The 21,102-nt window shown below is 42.4% G+C and overlaps 1 protein-coding gene across 3 annotated transcripts in view; it reads left to right on the top strand.

Annotated features, from left to right (window-relative positions):
- Positions 1-20,861, top strand: part of prkd3 (protein kinase D3) — a 39,172-nt gene extending 18,311 nt beyond the window's left edge. Inside the window, exons 1-18 of one of the 3 annotated variants that reach the window (XM_079694434.1) lie at positions 780-1,048; positions 2,514-2,652; positions 7,244-7,375; positions 7,725-7,882; positions 8,706-8,901; positions 8,992-9,069; positions 9,153-9,339; positions 10,080-10,203; positions 10,427-10,504; positions 13,606-13,882; positions 15,183-15,235; positions 15,580-15,652; positions 15,790-15,896; positions 16,021-16,182; positions 16,989-17,087; positions 17,674-17,941; positions 18,349-18,434; positions 19,079-20,861. In XM_079694434.1, the coding sequence (XP_079550560.1) occupies positions 848-1,048; positions 2,514-2,652; positions 7,244-7,375; positions 7,725-7,882; positions 8,706-8,901; positions 8,992-9,069; positions 9,153-9,339; positions 10,080-10,203; positions 10,427-10,504; positions 13,606-13,882; positions 15,183-15,235; positions 15,580-15,652; positions 15,790-15,896; positions 16,021-16,182; positions 16,989-17,087; positions 17,674-17,941; positions 18,349-18,434; positions 19,079-19,252 (2,592 nt within the window). In that variant the 5' untranslated portion in view covers positions 780-847 and the 3' untranslated portion in view covers positions 19,253-20,861. Of the gene's footprint in view, positions 1-779; positions 1,049-2,513; positions 2,653-7,243; positions 7,376-7,724; positions 7,883-8,705; positions 8,902-8,991; positions 9,070-9,152; positions 9,340-10,079; positions 10,204-10,426; positions 10,505-13,605; positions 13,883-15,182; positions 15,236-15,579; positions 15,653-15,789; positions 15,897-16,020; positions 16,183-16,988; positions 17,088-17,673; positions 17,942-18,348; positions 18,435-19,078 lie in introns of those variants that run through there. The other 2 variants (XM_079694433.1, XM_079694432.1) reach the window with 2 other exon arrangements.
- The last annotated feature ends 241 nt before the right edge of the window (positions 20,862-21,102 follow it).

Genomic DNA, 21,102 nt, shown 5'->3' with positions numbered 1-21,102 from the left:
TAGTTCTGATGAAAATAAGTCTGTTAATTAACAGAATTAATATCCGTATGTGGCGTTGTACGTAAGTTATAACAAAAGTAACCTTCTCCATATGTGCAGACTTTGTTGCTCTTTATACGTACCTGTCCTTTTTAAATTTCTTTACAAATGATTGTGCTTTACTTTTCGTAGGTATAGCAAAAGGTCAATGAGAACAGCTTGCAGACAATGTGTTTCTACATTCAAATGAAATTGAACCCAGGAGCATTTTGCTGCAATTTCTGTTGTTGTCTGTAATTTGAAAAAATGAAAATGAGGTAAAAATACACTATAAATGCAAGCTTTACCTCACGCAACCCCAGCAGCCTGATTTTGGACTGACCGCCGTAGCGATTGTTAGGGTAATTATGATATGCTAATAATGCAGTTATTCAACACTTATCTGCTTTAAATTGCCATATTTATCTAAAGGGTGCAGCCAAATGACATTAAATCACATTTTTTTCAATTTACCTCAAGCATAATCTAGTTATTTAATTCTAACCCAATGCATTGGAGGGAAATATAATATAATATAACCTTTTCAGCAGTGCAATGCATTGTGTGCAGTACATCGCTGTACAAGAAGTGGTATGATGAAATAGTTATGTATTGATCCCTGAAGGGGAACTTGCTCAGTGTCGGCTGGGGGTGTGAGGACCTTCTTCTTTGTTGGGGTGCTTTAAAGACCCGAGATGGCCTCAATAATCAGTTTCTGTGCAAAATGAAATGTTCACCTTCATACGTCTCATTCGTCTGGCTTTGTTGACACCAGTCATCTGATACACCCGTGTTTTCCTGAGCCATCAATCTGTCTTGCTGTCTCTGAATGTGTGTTTCTTGGCAGCTGAAAGGCTCCAGGTGTCTTGTGGGTCCCGTGCCCAGACGCTCTGCCAACCCCGGTGCTTCTGGGCCACGGTGGCATTGTTCTGCGTGGCCCATTGTGTGTGACCCTGGTTCAGAGGGAAACAGCTGGTGGATCCTCCAGTACCAGCCTGCTTGGCACGGAGACTGGGCTCAAGCCACGGTGGTAAAATCACTGTGTTCCCTACTTTGATACAAACCATGCTCTGATCATCCATCTCCCACTGATCACGCTGTCAGGATGTTATGCTGTGCAGGACAGGAGAGCTGTTATTGCGAGCGTCAATTTCCAAGTACAGTAGATATTTGGATATACTTGTTGTGTATGTCTTCATGTAATTCGGTTGTAGCCCTTTAACTTGTGTCAGAAACATCGTTCTCTAAGAAGCTATGGGCTGCCTTCAGTACAGGAAGTGACTCAGTATTGACTGGCGCTGCACTTCCTGTTAGCTGATTCTCCTCTACTCCTCTCAGGATGTTTACCTCCTCCTTGTCCCCTGTCTCCCACCCTCCTCTCCGCCCCCATTCTTGATCACATGACTTAACGTCGGTGCACTCAGCTCCAGGTCAGACCCGGCTTGTCTGGGTTTAGTTTGGCTCAGGCATCAGCAGTGACAACAACAGCTGAGTTGGGGGTCTTTGCCATGCTTGAATCCAGCTGATTTTTCATTGTGTACACTTAGAAAATATTGGTAATACTTATCGTGCAGTAAAATGTTGTTTTACATTTAAAGATGATGTTTCTGGACTTAAAATAATGCTGCATTTATATGTATGTTACATTTACAGCTGAAGACGTTGATGGTTGTGCTAATTCTAACTCCTTTATCTACTACTGAGTAGCTTAATCTACATTCTAAAGCAATGTATCTTATTCTATCAGATCATTATACAGTATGCATGTAGCATTGCTGTCCTCTGGGCAATGTTTTAGTCTCCGTCATGTCTTATCCAGCAGATTTAGGAGGTTGTTGTAAATAGTTGAATTTGCTTGAGAAGTAGGATCATTTCTCAATACATAAAGGAACTCTTCATCCTTCAGATTATTACAAACATTCAAGTTCAAAAGATCAGGAGAAACATGGTTTTCAAAGCGTAAGAAAAATGGTAAAGTAAATAAAACTATGATTAAAAGTAGGGGAGTAAAAAGTACAATGGTTGGCCCTGAGATGTAGTGGAGCTAAAATAGAAGTACCTTCAATTTCTACTTAAGTAAGGTCCTGAAGTAAATGTATTTAGTTACACTACGTTGACCTACTTCTTCTGTATTGAAAGGTCCTTATTGTGTAATTTCCCTTCTGCTATATAGTGTAAAGTCCTTTAAAGGGAGGGAAAGAGGTGTGACTCTTCCTGAGTCACTGGGTTCAGAATACAACAGTCCCTATACCACCAGAAATGACCTAATCAAAATGTGTGTGTCAGCCAGTGTATGTTCAGGGGGTTTAATACAGAAAAGATTGTAAATAGGGCTGATCTGCATCTCATTCTTGCTATCGGTATCAGATGTGGACCCACCTCCGTGCTTTAACAACTACTTCCAGATATTCTGCTTACATAATACATCTGTCACTATTTATCAGGCTTTTTAGATCTTCACTAATGTCTTCCCTTGCATCTCCACCTCTCTCCAGTTCCCAGAGTGCGGCTTCTTCGGCATGTACGACAAGATCCTGCTGTTCCGCCACGACTTAAGCGACGAGAACATCCTGCAGAGGCTCACCTCGGCCGAGGACATCCATGAAGGAGACCTCATCGAGGTGGTTCTCTCTGGTATGTGAGGCGCAGGGAAACGTCAATGGATGGGTAGCTGAATGATTTTTGCACACCATTTTTCCCTAGTTTCTAAGGTTAGTTAGAACGTGAGCAAAGTAGTTTTAAGATGCATTGCTGCTTAGCATCTTTGTGAAAGAAGGAATAACATTTACTCAACAGACCTTTGTGAACTGTTGCTCTTGGCAAATACAAAGGTACCGAATGAACCAAGGTTTTCATCACCCAGTCTCAAGAGCTTTTACCTTTTTATGTGAATATTTAAGAAGGTTTTAAATTCATCTTGGGAACTTAAAAAATGTTCAAACCAGCAACGTGATGAAGATGCCAACAGCATAATACATTATTTTGAACTAAAACTGGACACAACATTTGCAATGAAAAAAGTGAAAAGGGTATAACAATTAAGATGATAGGAATTGCTCACTCAATTGAATTTATTGACCTTCTTTTGCTCATATCATATGTTGAATCAGATTGTCCAAAGAAAGTTAGACTGAAGTTCTTGCTTCTTTAGAGCTTCAAAACATAATACAAATGGACATACAATTTCATCAAGCAGTACAAACCAAGTATTTTAAAGTCCAAACAATGTTCTTAAAGGGCCCTATTATGTCTTATGGGTTTTTTCTACTCCTGTAGTGTATCATATATAACACACTTTTTTTGTGCTTGTAAATGGTCTGCAAAGGCTCAAATCCCAAAGTTCCCTCCATAAGGAGTTTCTCTCCATTACTCACTCCCTGCATGAATCACCTCGATTGGAACCCTTTGTTTACTTCTATAACCGAGGGACATCAGTACGTAACACTCTTGGTTATCACTCCAACACATTGTAAGTGATAAGTGCTACATCGCGACACCTCTTAGCGGTTGACCAATAACAACAGAGCCGGCCAGCTAACCAATCAGAGCAGACTGGGCTCTGGTTTCAGACAGAGGGTGAAAAGAGGTGCTGCAGCACAGGCAGTATGAGAAGGAAAATAGCTTTTTGAACATTAAATGTTTCACAGTTGAAGTACAAAATTCAAACACAAACCTAAAATGAGCATATTAAGGCCCTTTTAAACCGATAATGTTCCCTTTTTGTGCCGAGTCATAGTTGACCCCTCTCCCAGTAAACACAGCCTGGTGTGTCGGAGACGTTCCGTCTAAATGAAAAATATATTCTTGTGAAATGTGATGTTTTCAATTGAATCAGTGCGAGTGAATAATCCTACGCTCCAGCTGCTCACTCACCTGCTTTTCACTTTGCCCTGAATGTCTTTTCTTTCTTCCTCATCAAACTTTCCATCAGCTTTTCCACCTTTTTCGAGCAGCTTTGCAGGTGTTCAATTTGTCTTTGTCATTTCCTGCGATGAAAGAATCTGCTTCCTGCGCGCTGCTGAGACCAACAAACGGCTTTAGAGTATCTGTTCTGCTCTAATCTGTTCTCCTGCTCCATCTGTCTCCACTGGGAAGCACCTGACACCACCTGCGCTGAATATCTCCCCCTCTCTCCTGGGCTCAGAGTATTGTTTGCAGGGATTTAGACAGGGGATGATTGTATAGGTTCAGGATCTGAGGATACTTCAGGCATCAGGCTGAGGAATGTAGACTAAAGACTGGAGAACTTCCTCCTTTTTGTTTCTCACTGTCTGTGTTTGTCTTGTGCTTCTCTTTTGTGTCAGTCTTTGTTTCTCTCTTTCCCTCCCTCGCTTTCTCTCATTCTAATCCCCACTACCTCGACAAATCCATCTGCAGGTGTAAGCTCCAGCAGCAATTTATAGCCTGAGATATAACTCACGAAAGCCGTCATTGAAGATCTTTTGCTACACGTGCAACACTTGCTGTTTTTGGGTTGCATTTCATTTAACACTCAATAAACTTGGCCTTCTTCACGAAGAGGGGCTTTGCATGTCATACTCTTGATCTCTGTTTGAGAAACGGGAGAAACATTCCCAAGCCCTTCATTTGGTTGAGAGAAAATATGAGGCTTTTTTCCGCCCCGCAATTTGTGTCCTGTCATCTTCCGTTCAGTTTTCCCTTAACCGACCTGTTGTTGGATTCCGCGGCTGTGGGAGAGAGCCCGCCTGAATATCTCTCTCGCTGTGAGAGGGAGGCAGAAGTGGCTTTTTCTTGGCTGTGGGCTCAAAGAAGAGGGTTTGTTTTTCCTGCAGTAAGTGATTGTAGTAGACCCGCTGAGTGTAAACACGCTCTGATGTGCAGGGCGGCCCTGGACTCAGCGGACACTGCGCAGGCCATCCCGGCCCATGAGGTTTGAGGTTTGGCCTGACCGATGGTGCCTTTGTTCTGCTCTTCACTCCCTTAAATTCCCAACCACTTTCACAAGCTGCCCATTCAACACGGCTGGCAGTGTGAATTTGATATTTTTCAATACATTCTGTCGTGGCTTCCTTCCTTTTTTTTCTATCAAGCCACTAGATGCCTTAAGCAGACATGTATAACTCGTTTTCTTTCCTTTATATTTGTGTTACTGACAGTTGAGGATTTGCTTGGCTTCCGATGGTTTGGATGATATTATGCAATGGGTTTGCTCAAAATAAAATAACAAACTTTTACACATGCAACAAAGAAAAGAGGCCTTTACAATAGTCAAAACAAAGAGGCAAAACTCAAATAAAATAACAAACAACTTAGGTATTCTTTCTTTTTTTGTTAAGGCTTGTATAACTTGATAACTTAGAGGGTAGTTGAACAGTTAAAAACTGTGCCTCGACGGCGTCTGTCTGTCACTTTTAGAGAAGGCGCAGTGGGAATTGTAGTGTTTTATACTCTGTTGACTACAGACGGTGGCCTTTCTTATAAAAACAAAAATACTGGCACCTTCTGTTTGTCAGATGGAAACTTGTGGCCTCCAAATGGACACTGTGGGCCTCAGAGCAAACAGATGATCATGAAAGCCTCTAGCTTCGTGAGAAGTGCTGCGACAAACAACGTGTCGAGGTGATGTTTGGTGTTGCTTGATGCTAATTAGCACGAAGAGCATTGCATAAGGATGTGATCATCATTATGCAATGATACGTCTGCTAAGAAGCACACAGTTGTTTTGCAGACGTGTGTGAAAAAGCTCATGAATGCTGCCTTTTATGTGTCTGTGCCAGGGAGCTGTGTTGGCCACATGACCATGTGACATGCCTGAGCTCTGTTTTTCCTTTTAAATCAAACGCAAACAGCAACAATCCCCCCACCAGCCATCATATTTCTCTTAAGTGGAGAGTGGTGACTGGTGAGTGAGCATGATTATGAATGTCACAGATGATATAATGGCAGCTGTTTCAGGAATGAGTGAAATATTTGTTTTGTTATTTGGGTCGACCCTAGAACTGACCCTTGGCTTGTGCTGCCTTCGGAAATGTTGCATTGTTGCAACAGATCAGATATATTCCGTGTGGCCGAGAGCTTCTCTGATACTGTTTCTCTTTCTTCTGTAGATCTTAAATTGATTTCTTGCTCAAAGAATGTTCTCAATTTTCTTTATAAGGAGCAGATTCCTAGCATGGCCACATGTCTTATTTGTTGTTCAAGTCTGCATCTCATCACCGTCCCAGCAGCTGATGTGTCCTCAGATGTCCAGGAGCAAATGTGTTTGGTTGAATCACCTCATAGGAAATGAACACACACACACACACACACACACACACACACACACACACACACACACACACACACACACACACACACACACACACACACACACACACACACACACACACACACACACACACACACACACACACACACACACACACACACACACACACACACACACACACACACACACACACACACACACACACACACACACACACACACACACACACAATGACATCAACACTGCCGCTGCATAGGTTAGCTGCTTAACCTAAGTGTAAAGATGAACCGTCTTTGCTGGCCACCGCGTCCACATAAATGATTGCATAGGGACAGCAAGGAACATAACTCTAAAGCTCTCTAGTCACACACACTGGTTCTTGGCAGCAGCCACCTCCATATCTTGCTCATCTTCAGATCTTTGATGAGTCACAGCAATGATTATCCAACACTTGCTTCCAACAATGAGCTCAGTGTGTCTGTTTGAAACAAAACAGCGGTGACATGAAAGAGACATAAGAGACAGGGACGTGTCCACAGCTCTCTAGGTTTAAACATTGTGTCCCTTATCACACAGTTGGAACGATTTAACAGGATCATATCTCTGGTGTCTCATTGGGTGTGCCATATCGCTTTCAAACACGGAGTGATGACTCAGGACTGGAGTAGTGTCTCTGCAGATGTGGCTCCCTCTACTGCACCGGTGTAGCCATAGCACTGTCATGAAGTCATTTGTTTTTATTGCAGAGAGAATCTCAGTTTTATTAGATTTATATTCCCTCATTTACATACATATAGTGAGCCTGTGTACTGTCTTGGTTTTGTATTAAAAACTGTTGCCAAATACATGTGATAAATCTTCTTGTCTCTTTGATTCCTTTGTCATCTTTTCTCATCCCTTTTTTTCCCCCTCAGTTTTTATTTCCTTCTTTTTTATAAAACTGTTATCCAGATTTGTTTTACTTTCGCCAACTTTTAGTTTGTGTATTGTTTCTAGCTCAAGCCACAGTTGAAGACTTCCAGATCCGACCACATGGCCTTTATGTCCATTCCTACAAAGCCCCCACCTTCTGCGACTACTGCGGGGAGATGCTATGGGGTCTCGTCCGGCAGGGGCTCAAATGTGAAGGTTAGACACACACACACACACACACACACACACACACACACACACACACACACACACACACACACACACACACACACACACACACACACACACACACACACACACACACACACACACACACACACACACACACACACCACAGATCTGACCTCAACAATGTATCACGGAGATTTACGAGCAAACAAAATATATTTGGCAATAGTTCCAGCGGCGCTCTTGATATTCCCACTGGAAATATTGCATCTCTGCTCGCCTTTAATTGAGTTGGATCAGATTTGAATTATTATTCTCTCTCATTTTATGTCATTAGGCAGCGTGTGTTAGTGACTTTGTGTTTCTGTGTTTGAAGGATGTGGGCTAAACTACCACAAGCGCTGTGCCTTTAAGATCCCAAATAACTGTACGGGTGTCAGGAAGAGGAGATTGTCCAATGTCTCCCTGCCCGGACTCTCCCTCTCCGTGCCACGACCCCCACCTGTTGAAAACACCGTGGTCGTCCTGGACGAGGTGAGTTCTGAATGGTGGTTGCTTGTCATATGTTTGGATAGAACAGTCTTTAAAGAGGACTGTACAAAGTTGGAATGAGTATCTGCTTATTCTCAGACTGACAGGGGAACGAGGTGATGATTTTTATTATCCTCACATATAAAATGAGCTGGCTGGAGTTAAAACATCCTAAACCAGACACGGAGCCAAGCAAATTGGCCAAGAATGTGAAGCAGTCAATCCAAATGCTGCTCACAAGCTTTGTTTCATCTGGTAAACGTGTCTAAACTTATCAAATGTGCCTCTTTTGCATGCTGGAATCTCCTGTTGTAGAACACCACTGATGCAGAACATTTCATTGAGTTGCACAGTGGTTTGTGAAGTGATCCTCAGCGAGGCCTTATGAAACAGTTTTTGACTAATCCCGCACTGAAATATTCCTCTGTTGTCCGTGTCCTCGCCATGGGTCATCAGGAAATGTAATTACGCTAATGAACTTAAATCTTTAAGTTTATGTATCATGAAAATGAAGGAACTTCCAGCTTGATGATTTAGTTCAAATCAGAACCAAATGTGGTTAAACCTGACAAATCTAATAACAATGTTCCACCACTGGGATCATGCTAACTACGCTGAGTCATGCTAACTCGATATGACAGATTCCTCTTTCCCTTTTCCATTAGTTTCCTTCTCTTCTTCAACTGCCATGTCACCATCCACTCTTTCTTTCCCTATCACTTGAATGGGAGCTTCAGAGCCTTTTCTTCCTCTTTTCCTTCCTGCATATGGTTTTTAATTGTTGGCCATCATCCCTACATTTTCTTCCCCATCCTTCCAACCCCAGCAGCAGAGGTCCCATCAGGAGGCGGGGAAGCGGATCCTGTCGTGGAGCGGCCGGCCTATCTGGATGGAGAAGATGGTGCTGGGACGGGTTAAAGTGCCGCACACGTTCGCCATTCACACCTACACCCGTCCCACTATCTGCCAGTACTGCAAGCGCCTGCTCAAGGGTCTCTTTCGCCAGGGCATGCAATGTAAAGGTATATACATGTAGAGAATTCGGTGCGTTTTGGTGAGGCTTCTCCATAAATATCATATGTTTGAGTCATTTTTTGTATTTCATCTGCCAGACTGCAGGTTCAACTGCCATAAGCGATGTGCGTCAAAGGTACCTAGAGACTGTTTGGGGGAGGTGGACTTCAATGGAGGTAATTTCAACATCTAAGTTCAAAGTCATAGGGGTATATCTTCATTATTTGCAATTTCAAATGTTACCATATTTAACGTGTAGAGCCAGCCAGCCCCGGCCCGGACTCGGACACCACCATGGACACTATGGAGGTGGACAGTGGGGATATGGACGGGGGCAGAGGACTGGACGACCCAGAGGAACCCTCCACCCCGGACGAAAGGATGTTCGACATGGACTCTCCCTTATTGGATAGAGAGAAGGACGAGGAGCCCATCAAGACTATTAGGTAGGAAGATTTAAAGATAGGGTAGGCAGTTTATTTTTTTTGTTGGGCATCAATGGGCAAAATAAAACCACACGCGCATATTGTAATACAAGCGGTCAGAGAGAAAACTATCTTTCTCCATCTCCTCGAGGCTCTGAAAATCCAGCCTGTGATGTGAGCCCTTGGCCAATCACAGAGAGAGTGTTGTTTGGTCTAATCTGAGACTGATGTGATGTCACTTTTTATAGGGCAATCTGATTGAACGGCGAAAAATCGTGCAGGAAAAAACGTAGAGAGATTGGTGAAGCATTTCAGAGATTGAGGCTAAGTAGCTAGCTAGAGCCTCAGGTCATATACAGTATATATAGGCATTTTGCCATTATTAAACAGCTCAATACAATTTTACAGGAAACAAGGGAAGAAATGTATCCAAGGTCAGCAGCCTGATTCAAACCGGAGACTTTGCGGTTATGTTTTAAACCACCTAACTGCCCAATTCCTATGTTTGTTCTACACCGGCAGCTTGCGTTTTATGTTTCCAGTAGTGCTGCAAACATAAAATGCATCACATCCTGTGCAGGATTTCTGTCAGGAAACGACCTACCAGACCAGGTGCTTAGACAAACAAATATAAAAGTTTCATGAGCTGGCTACAAGTCAATTAAAATGTAACCGGTTACTGTTTCAGTATGTTTAACAACGAGTAATTGACATATTGATTCATGAAATTGTTCATTTTTTTCTTCTGTGTGTGTGTCTAGCCCTTCCACTAGCAGCAACATCCCTCTGATGCGGGTGGTCCAGTCCATCAAACACACCAAGAGGCGGAGCTCCACTGTGGTGAAGGAGGGCTGGATGGTTCATTATACGAGCAGGGACAACCTGGTAAGACTGATAGCCCCCAAAAGCCCAACAAAGGAGCCCAGTCTGAAATGGGCTGTGCTTAGCCTGTATGCTGGGGAAAACTCCTTCTCCAAAGCTGTTCACATGTGTTGAATTCAGCACAGAAGGTATTTTCCTCATGAAACTGAATTTTAAAAGTATGGTTATTATCGGTAGGTGATGCGGGTTTTGTCGTTTGGATTAACTTTGTGTCTCCATTGAACAGAGGAAGAGACATTACTGGAGGCTGGAAGGCAAGAGTCTGAGTCTTTTCCAGAACGACACCGGAGCCAAGTTCTACAAAGTAAGCAGAAAACTATCATCTCTGCCATGTTCTTGGAAAATAATATGTCGCCATCCACATCAAACACACAGAAGGATTTATTAATCTGTCAAAAATTGGGCAGCTTAATGCAAAGTAATTCAATGGATAATCTTTTATAGCTCCACAGAAGTGTACCATTTAGGGTTGCACGATTTGGAAAAAAAAACTAATTACGAATATATTTACTGATATCGCAATTGCGATATGACTTTTCGATATTAAAGGGAATTACCATTGTTGTAAGAAAACTCACATTATCATTAAAACATATATATATATATATATATAAACATATAAAGGAGGATCTGGACCAAACAACTATTTTTAAGTCTATAGATTATGGTTTGTATGCTGGGATTTCTTTTTCCAGCACCACAATACTAAATTCAGATATTAGATTATTGCGATTTGGATATTTTTCTATTTAAAGAAAATGTTTTAATCCTTTTTATTTATCAACTTATTTCATTAACAGATGCATTTTGCTCAGAGTTCAAGCTCATATTTTTACATAAAGTAAAGGTATAAGAGTGATGCATTTCCATATCTGTGTTTGAATATCGTCTGTCACACTCATGAGGGGTATGTAAATCCAACCTAAGCAGTGGTCTTTGTGTGACTCAGCTTGAGGGCTGCCATGTTGCAACTGTAAACTACCCTGAGGTCAGTTGAAAGTTCCCCTGTGGTTTTACACCCTGCAGGCCGGTCTCTCCCTGCTTGAAGCAAAAGTGTCAAATCACCAACAGTCTCGGTCTTTAGCTAAAGCGTATCAAATGAGATAGGGACATTTGAAGGGGTTTTGATAGATATTCAAGAATTTAACCATAGGATTCCCCAAGTTTAAGTGGATTTACAGAAGAATCTTGATGCATAATTATTCTAGAACAATAAGTTTTAGAGAGAAGTTGTAATCTTTTTTATTCAAGTGGTGGCTGTGAGAAAAACACTGTAATTTCGATATGTAAAGCCTGTTGTGGACAGTGTGTGACACTTGCCCGCTCAGCGCCAGCACCGAAGTCAGTCATTACACCACCGCAGGGGCTTAATAGCAGGTAATTACACACTGAGGACAGAGGGAGGCAACTGCAAGGTAAAGACTTCCACATGTGTGTCGGTGGCTGTGAGTGCAGGGTGGGGGATGTAATCATTTTTATTGTTCGTGTCGCCTTTGTGTGTTTTGAGAATTCGACACCTCCTTGATCTGTGGTCAGACTCATAGTGGGACGGAGTGTAGGATGCAGAGTTTCCAGTGCGATAGTTCACTTATGAGTGTGTGTCAAACAGGTGGTTTTATGCACAGCTGTAGACATCTGTCACATTAACTCCCTTTAAAAACTGAATTATCTTCAAGTGTTTCTGTCGCGCGCCTGCCCCTAAAGCCTTGGAGAGGAAACCTCATTGGGGAGCGATTCCTCAGGGTGTGTTCACTGGCAGATTTATGTGGTTCTTTATGATCAACTCTGCTACGTTTAGGACCCTCAGAGGGCTAATTGAAGGCTAGCTGTAAATGCCTTGTTTTCTTGCTTGCCGCTTCAGAGTCGTATCCAATGATAGATAAGATGAAGTAGAAAAAGCTTCTTTCTGGGGGTCTCTTCTTCCGAAAACCACAGATTCTCCATATGCTCGGCGTGCGCCCTGGAAGTCGTCTGTCCCGGGCATTTTCCCCTCAACTCCTCTGAAGTTTTTGTAGCCTGCTGCTCATCAGTGTGTGGCCGCTGTCCGCCCCTCTCCTCTTTTCCTCTATACCTCCGATCTGATTAGTGGTGGTCGCGTGGTGGCTTGCTTGCCAGGCATGGCAGCCATTTTCTCCATTTGGAAGCCATAACCGCTCCCCGTTTGAAGATGAGACCCCTGTACTTGTGGCTTTCTCTGAAGAACCCTTTTATGGGGTGAGGGGGCTTCTCTCTGTCTCTGCCAGATTGAGTCCTGTCACACTCAAACGCCCCCCCCCCCCACACACACACACACACACGCACACGCACACACACACACACACACACACACACACACACACACACACACACACACACACACACACACACACACACACACACACACACACACACACACACACACACACACACACACACACACACACACACACACACACACACTACCCCGCAGAGGAACGGTAGTTGCCGTGTCTTTCGTCTCCGTGGCTAGTGGTAGCGCCAGCGGCTCGTGCTCAGATGGGGCCCCTGGCTGGCCCTGCCTTGTAATCAGGGAACCAGAGCACTTGAGCCGCCGCAGGGCCCCCGCTCACGTGACCCAGCCCCGCTAACCACAAGCACTTCATCTGATACTCTGTGGTGAGCCACGCGGAGGGGACAGCGTGTGCCTCTCTGAGCCCCCCATTGGCTGAGACATCTCTGTGATTTGAAATGTTTCGACCCTCCCTCCTCTCTTTGATTTGACAGTGAGTTTGAGGGACAGGGGGAGGGGGGGGGACTTTTAAAGTGTGCAGCAACTGTTCTTTTCTGTATGTGCTCATAAGAGAGAGGAGAGTGAAGGAGAAAGTTAGAGCTGGGACTATTTAACTCTATCAACACTGCGGAGACTTTTGGAGTGTGTGAGTGTTACTTCCTGTATTTTAGTTTATGTCATGTCTTTGCAGCAGTAGTGCGTTATACCAATTTTTCTGCTTTAATTGAGATAACGACCATTGTAATTTTGTTTAAAATATTTACTGAATTGTGATAAAGTCTGTTAAACTTTTTTTTGGTAGGAACTTTTCTGTAAATCTATTTCTGTATTAGTTTTTCAGAAAAGATGTATCTCATTTTCGAATTTGCTATTTCTATTTTGTTTTAATATTTATAATTAATTCTGAAACTTATGTAGATGCTGTTGGACTCCTTTACAGTGTTTTGTATTGTTGAAGGGTGTTGCTTTTTGTACCAATGAATTGTTAATGCCACAGGTTTCTTGGTTGATTGTACTGATAACACTTAGTGTATGAAAAACAAAACAAAAAAATACTTTTTTGGGACCTTATTTATTTGAGAGAATCCTAATATAATATTTCGTTTTTTGTATGATCGCTTACTAGTTGTGATTTGTGTCCCTCCCCCCTCCCTCAGGAAATCCCTCTGTCGGAGATCCTGCAGGTGGAACAGTGCAGAGACTACAGTAACCTGGCCCAGGGCAGCAACCCTCACTGCTTCGAGGTGATCACAGCCACCATGGTGTACTACGTGGGGGAGAACAACTGCAGCCTCTACCACAGCCCCGCGCTGGCCGCCTCGGGGGTCGGCATGGACGTGGCTCAGGGCTGGGAGAAGGCCATCAGACAGGCCCTGATGCCCGTCACCCCCCAGCCCAGCGTGGCCAGCGCCACGGGACAGGGCAAAGATCATAGTGAGTAGAGGAGATGGGAAAACTTAAAATAGAAAAAGGAAGTAGAAAAGTATTGCTTATTTTTCTCTTTAAAATGCAAATTTTAGGGGAATTCAGGCAACCAATTCTATAAAAAATTCACTTTTTTAGGTGAAGATGTGTGGTGCTAACAATTATTCAAGTTTATAATTTTGTATTTAACCTTTTCAGCTAATAGCAGTCCATCATGGGATAACAATAATCCATAATCAACAGTATAGTTTGTCAAAAATATATAAATTCTAAAATTATTAGAGATTCGAAAGTAGAAAAACTATGATGATGACTTTGAGAGATTTTGAAGTTTATAGGAATTAGAATTGCACACGGCTCTAAATCTCAGATAAAGGGTCTTCTTGTTTATTTTAGCGGCCTCTGGCTGAAGCAATTTCGTTTTTTTACATACAATAAACAAGAAGAGCTTTTATCTGAGACTTCATAGATAGTAAAATACATTAGTAAGGAATGTTGTCAATGTTTAACTGTCTGCCTTGTATCAGACAAACATTTCCCCTGTCACATTGTGTTATTACTCAACCCGAAACTAAGTAGGTAACTTCTAGGGCCACAACAAAATAAAGTCTGCCTTTTGCTTGTGGTTAAGATTTGAATGTTGTCTCAATTAGAAAGAAGGTCCCTCTTTACACTGTGTTGGCTTTAGTGGTCAAAAAAACAACAAGGTAGCTGGCTTTAGCATTCAATAAGCGGGGAAACCCTTTATTAGTGTCGATAGGTTAAAGGAAGTGATGCCTCAAAGCAAGTCACTGTTTCGAGATGACATTTAGACAAATCAAATGACTTGAGATTAAGCCTTTATCACTGTAGTCAGGGATTATTACATTATAGTAGATGAACAGGCAAATAAGATATTTTAATCTGCAAATATTTGTGTCATTATGTGGTAATTTCTAAATCAAATATCCATTAACATGACATGTGTTGGGTGTAGCACTAGCTTAATGATCACAACATCTTGTTTTCTACTTGCTCTTCTATTCACTGGCTAGTATGCAGAATTAGCCCCTGCGGCGGGTTTAAATTCCCAGTTATGAAAATGCATCGCATACTTGGACCATTCAGTCACACATAGCTTCCCAGATCAAATTTATAGCCAATTTATTGTGTGATAAAATGCTTCATTATGCGCGGCTGTGACTTATTGCATGCAGCTGCGATAAGCCTAAAAGTAAAAAATGCCAGTATTTGACCAATATCTCTCAGACTGCAATTAAAGATGGATGCTTTTGCTTTTGGTAAACTTATTCGTGTGTGTCCTCTCCAGAAGAGCTGTCCATCAGCATATCTGTGTCCAACTGCCAGGTCCAGGAGAATGTGGTGAGTTCTTTTTTCTCTGATAGACGCTGTTGCACAACTTCCCCGCAAAGGCTGCACATGCACGCATTCATGAGCTATTAAAGTATCTGTTGTGGTAAAAATGAGTAATTGTTTCTTTACGAAAATGTCCAAGTGGAAGCTTTTATGCTGCATAATTGGGGAAGCTGCTGTCCCATTTATTTTTGGTAAAGGGGATATCGTTTCAGTTCCACTTCTGCATTATTTGAAAGTTAAACGTGGCAATGCCAGAAAACCTTTTTTTGGAAGAATAGCTTTTCTTACGGGCTTTTGATTATGTAATCATGCAATGAAAAACAGTAACAATGCAAATGTTCTCTTTGTAGGATATCGCTTCAGTGTACCAAATATTCTCTGATGAGGTGCTGGGATCCGGACAGTTTGGCATTGTGTATGGAGGTGTGTTTCCCTTTTAATTTACTTTACCAGTTGAGCTACACACCGCCCCGTACCACTCAGATTGGATATACTACTACTGTGAACTGAATTACATTTGTTTGATTTTGAAAGTTATTAATTTTAACATTATATTTTAGGCAAACACAGAAAAAGTGGCAGAGATGTGGCCATCAAGGTTATTGACAAGATGAGATTTCCTACTAAGCAGGAGAGCCAGCTACGGAATGAGGTGGCCATATTACAGGTAATAACCTCCATCAAGCACACAATGAAATCAAATACGAGCGTAAATTGTCTTAACTGTTATACTCTCAATAGTCCTGATAGATATCCGGTATAGATCTCATGTCTTTTGTGCATTCTTTTAGAATCTGCACCACCCGGGTATCGTGAACTTGGAGTGCATGTTCGAGACGCCGGAGCGGGTGTTCGTCGTCATGGAGAAGCTGCACGGCGACATGCTGGAGATGATTTTGTCCAGCGAGAAGAGCAAACTGCCGGAACGCGTCACCAAGTTCCTCGTCACGCAGGTCAGTGTTGCAATGCATTCACCCTCTCTTAACCCTACTTCTCTTTTGTATTTTTATCACCCCTCAAATCTTCAGTGCTCTTTAGCTTGATGTTAATCTTTGGAAGATAGAAAAATGGAAGTAAGAACGGGTCATTTGCTATCAACGCTTTATACCCTCTTCCGTTACTTCTTGCTTCTGTTTCCTATTGTCTCATAACTTTCCTCCCTTCTGTTTTTTTGGGGGGGGTGTGTTAGCCCCCCGCTGCAGCTCCAGTGCCTGTTTATTCTTGTGGTGCGCTGATTTGGGGGGGGGGTGAATTGTTTACGGGATTGGTCTCTGCATGGCATTACGGCCCCCTCCCCAGACCGTGGATTACAGCCTGCAGGGCTCCGGTGGCTTTGCGGCCTGATTAGAAAAGCAGCTGGCCCCTGGCTCTCCGCGGGTCCCAAAACAGGAGCAGGGGCCATTAGCGACGGGCCCATTAGCTGCGGCGGGGGCTCTGATGTGGCCGGGGAGGACTTCTGTCAACGTCAGGGTCAGGACAGGGGGGGCCAGGCGCACTGCGGGGTCTGGGACAGGGCCATGCGATGATGAGATGAGATCATGTGTCTTTATTGTGAAGGCGCTGGTCAGGACGGAGCATTTTAGGGCATTTGTATGCTTACACTGCTATTTCTCCATATGGCAGCATTATACAAACATCACCCTGCTTATACCACACACTCCATGCATTAAAACATGTAGACCACAATGTTTATATTATTGGCATCTGGATTTTCTTTTTAAAGCTAAATCTGTTCTTTTTTCTCTTCTGCCTACAACAGATCCTGGTGGCCCTGAGACATCTGCACTTCAAAAATATTGTTCACTGTGACTTGAAGCCTGAGAACGTACTACTGGCCTCCGCAGAGCCCTTTCCTCAGGTACAAAAAAAGTGTTTTGTACATATGTGTGTAGGGCATCCACCATCAGTCAACTTATTGGTCGGAGATTGCCTATAATATAATTACTTTTGATCAGATAAACCTTTATTGATCCTCAAAGGGAGATTCAGGTGTCTTATCAGCTACAGCAATAAGGGGAAACACAGGATAGGAAAGACAAGAATTCACAGAAGAATAACACTAATAATAAAAGTAAAAGTAAAGAAATGTAAGAATAAAAGTGTTAGAAGGATATGTACTCAAGTCATTTAGGATAATTGATTATAGTCCCATACATTTGTCTTGCAAAATAGTCTGAGCTCTTAAATATGGAAATGTCTTGCTTTTTGCTATTAAATATCATATTAAAGTGATAAAACAATACATTTAAAGACAGCTCCTTGGACTTGGAGAATTGAAAAGCCCTTTTTTGACTGTGGTTTGACATTTTATGGACCATACGCTTAATCTCTAGAAAATCCACAGCATATTAATGGCTAATGAAAAATAATGAGTATTTGCAGCATTATGTGTTTGGTATGTCTGTATACACGTGTCTATATGTTGACCATGTTGTTTCTCCCAGGTAAAGCTGTGTGACTTTGGCTTTGCCCGTATCATCGGTGAGAAGTCGTTCCGGCGCTCTGTGGTGGGCACTCCGGCCTACCTGGCCCCTGAGGTGCTGCGCAGCAAAGGCTACAACCGCTCCTTAGACATGTGGTCGGTGGGAGTCATCGTGTACGTCAGCTTGAGCGGGACGTTCCCTTTCAACGAGGACGAGGATATTAACGACCAGATCCAGAATGCTGCCTTCATGTACCCCCCAACGCCATGGAAGGACATCTCTGCAGAGGGTAAGACAGGACATGTGTCAGTTTGTTTGGTGTAGCTCTAAGTCATTTGGCTGTAGTTCAATTGGTGTCAAAGTGTTACTCAGACAGTTAGCCTCAGAGCTCCCCTCCTACATGTCTGGGTCCTCTGAACTTTGCTCTCACTTTTTTTCTGTCTGCGGTTGCAATGAGTCACTCTCAAAGCTCCCCAACTGTAGCTCCTCCCACATACAGTGTGAGATATATATGAAAAGGTCAAACAAAAGTGTTGATGTTAATGTTTCGTAAGCTAACTTCAGTAAAATGTTGTTATCTTTTGCTGTAGACGGATGAAATGTGTCCTTTCCCTCACATCCTTAAATACGCTGTGGGTATGAGATGATATGTCTTCTAAGTTCAGTTTGTTGATACGTTCTCTATTCCCCTCACAGCCACAGATCTGATCAACAATCTCCTCCAAGTCAAGATGAGGAAGAGGTACAGCGTGGACAAGTGTCTCAGCCATCCCTGGTTACAGGTGACTTTTTAACCTTACTCTCTTTGATGCTTTAACCCATATCACACTTCTCAGTTGAATCAGAACACACAAGACACTCATGCTGTTGCAGCGTGACTTACACTTTCAGAAGGATATGTTCTGATAATCGTCACGTTTGAATGTTTTCTTGTGTATCAACAGTCCACATATAGCTGTCTCTACGTCTGTAGTTATAGTGTTATTGACTTCATTGCAACATTAGACTTCCTGCTTCACACCCCCTCAGAATCATGTGAGGTTCAAAAACCTATAGCATGATTAGCCCCAAATATGTAATCAGATAAATAATAATAAGAGTTTTAATCCTTGGATGATTGATAAAAAAAGAAAACCAACAAAATAATAAAAGGTATTATTATTATTATGATAATAATAAACTTAGCTTAAAATAAAGCTTAAAAAGGAAACAAAAAATACTATAAAAATTCCAAAGTAAAATTCACATTTGGCCCTGATCCTCTTCCGTACACTATAAATAAAAACATACACAGAAATGAAATCTTATAAAACGAATGTCCATCCCTGAAACACAGACACACTGTTCATAAACAGACGTCTTTACAAACCTCTGGAGGAAAATACTCAGGAACACTTAGATTAAGAGCTGCTGCCTCTCTCCTCAGGACTATCAGACCTGGCTGGACCTCAGGGAGTTTGAGACGCGGCGGGGCGAGCGCTACATCACCCACGAGAGCGACGACACGCGCTGGGAGGAGTTCGGCGACGAGCACTGTCTCCTGTACCCCAAACACTTCATCATGGCTCCCAACCTGGACGACATGGAGGAGGACCCCTAGTGGCTCACAGGACACCACATGTGTTTAAAAAGGACAAGGTTTGTCACAGGGACCTTTTCAAGAAGCAATGGGAGCGACCGATTTTTCCCTCCAGGACTGTTTTGTCGTGAGAACAGAGAGGAAGCCGATCAGGTGGAGAATCGCTCTCCGGAGGCTTTAAGAGCGGGAAAAAAAACGACAGAATTTGTAGCACGATGCGCCGCTACGAGCAGTATGCAGGTGGAGATGCAACAGAAACGCATTGAGAAACTGTGTGGAGATAACAGTGTTTGCACAAAATCTAAAAACATTCCATGGATTTCCTAGTTTCTTTTTTAAGAACAATCGCAAAACAAGGTGAACGTAATAGTTTAGTTAATGTACAAAACATTTTGGAGTAATAATATGACTGTTCTTTATGTGAGAGAAGAGGTCTGACAGCGCTTACCCCAGGAGTAAAGTGCACTTTCCACAAGGGATTTACAGTCCGAGAATTTAAAACATTTTTTATTCTCATTTCCCAACCGTTTGTGAGACTGGCCTTTTGCTTGAAACTGGAACAATCACATGTTTGTATGTTTTTTTAATGTATTTCATAATTGTGGTCGATTTTTGCACTATATTACCAATTGAACCGCAATATTTGCTGCGGTGTTTTGCGAAGCCAATCGAGGTGCAAAGTTTAAACCAGCAGGAAGTTGATGCAACTCGCTCCAATTGGCTGCTCCTCCATCCTTTATTTTAGAGCTGCAACTAATCATTAAGTTGAATCTTCAGATTATTTTCCACAGAAATCCATTAAAAATATGGTCGAGAAAATGTCCGACAGTCAATCCTAATTTCCTAAAAAGTCAGAGGTAATGTTTGTTCTTTCAGTCAAAACCAAGAATATTGTTTAATATGATATTAAACAGAGTAAAGCGGTAAATCTCCATTTATGAGAAGCTAAAAACTGTATTTTCTGCAGATTTTGCACGACAAATAACTACATTGAGTTTAAGAATCCGTCGATTGACTTATCGTTGCAGCTTTTATTTATTTTTACAGCGATCTAGCAGCTAATGGCGGCCGTGTTTGATCAACTTTCCCCTGGAGACCCTGACCAAACATGCTCAATCATTTCAATGTTTCCAAACCTTTTTCTAAAGCTACACAAAATCCTCAAGTCACTGAATTGTCAGTAAAATGCAATAATGGAGCCATTTGTTCCTATTCATCATAAGGCTGAAGCAGCATGGACTCTATGTTAGAGCATCATGTCTCTGTGTATATCTGTACTGTCGCAGTATTGTTAAATGTGACTCTGGAATATGTGTTTGTGATGCTCTTTAGGTATCTGAAGTGTTGCGTCGCCAGCTGAGCTTTCACACAGAACAAAATGTCGGTGTTCATTATGTTGTCTGGACCAATCAACAGCCCCTTGGTCTGGACTGAGGACACTCTTACACTTTGGTTCACATGGGAGTTTATTGAACTACAGTTTTGTAGTTTGCTCTGTTGGTGTGTTTTGGGAGTATGTTCCTATTTTCCTGTTGTCCTCTTCCTGTCTTTGTTGCCGCTGGATTGGCAGGTGTCAGTGTTTTGTATATTTCAGTAAATACCAATGGAATAAAAAACCCAACTGAAGAAAGTTTTTTTCCACCTTGAAAGGTCTTTATGTTCCCTCTCGTGACTTAAACAATAGATTTAGTTTTTCCATGACTCTGCGGCATAAGTAGTCACAACTTGTAGTTTAGTGTATATTGCATCACTGTGTGTGTGTGTGTGTGTGTGTGTGTGTGTGTGTGTGTGTGTGTGTGTGTGTGTGTGTGTGTGTGTGTGTGTGTGTGTGTGTGTGTGTGTGTGTGTGTGTGTGTGTGTGTGTGTGTGTG

This window comes from Notothenia rossii, assembly GCF_949606895.1.
Source record: "Notothenia rossii genome assembly, chromosome: 7".
Lineage (NCBI taxonomy): Eukaryota > Metazoa > Chordata > Actinopteri > Perciformes > Nototheniidae > Notothenia > Notothenia rossii.
This window is presented reverse-complemented; position numbering and strand designations above follow the sequence as displayed.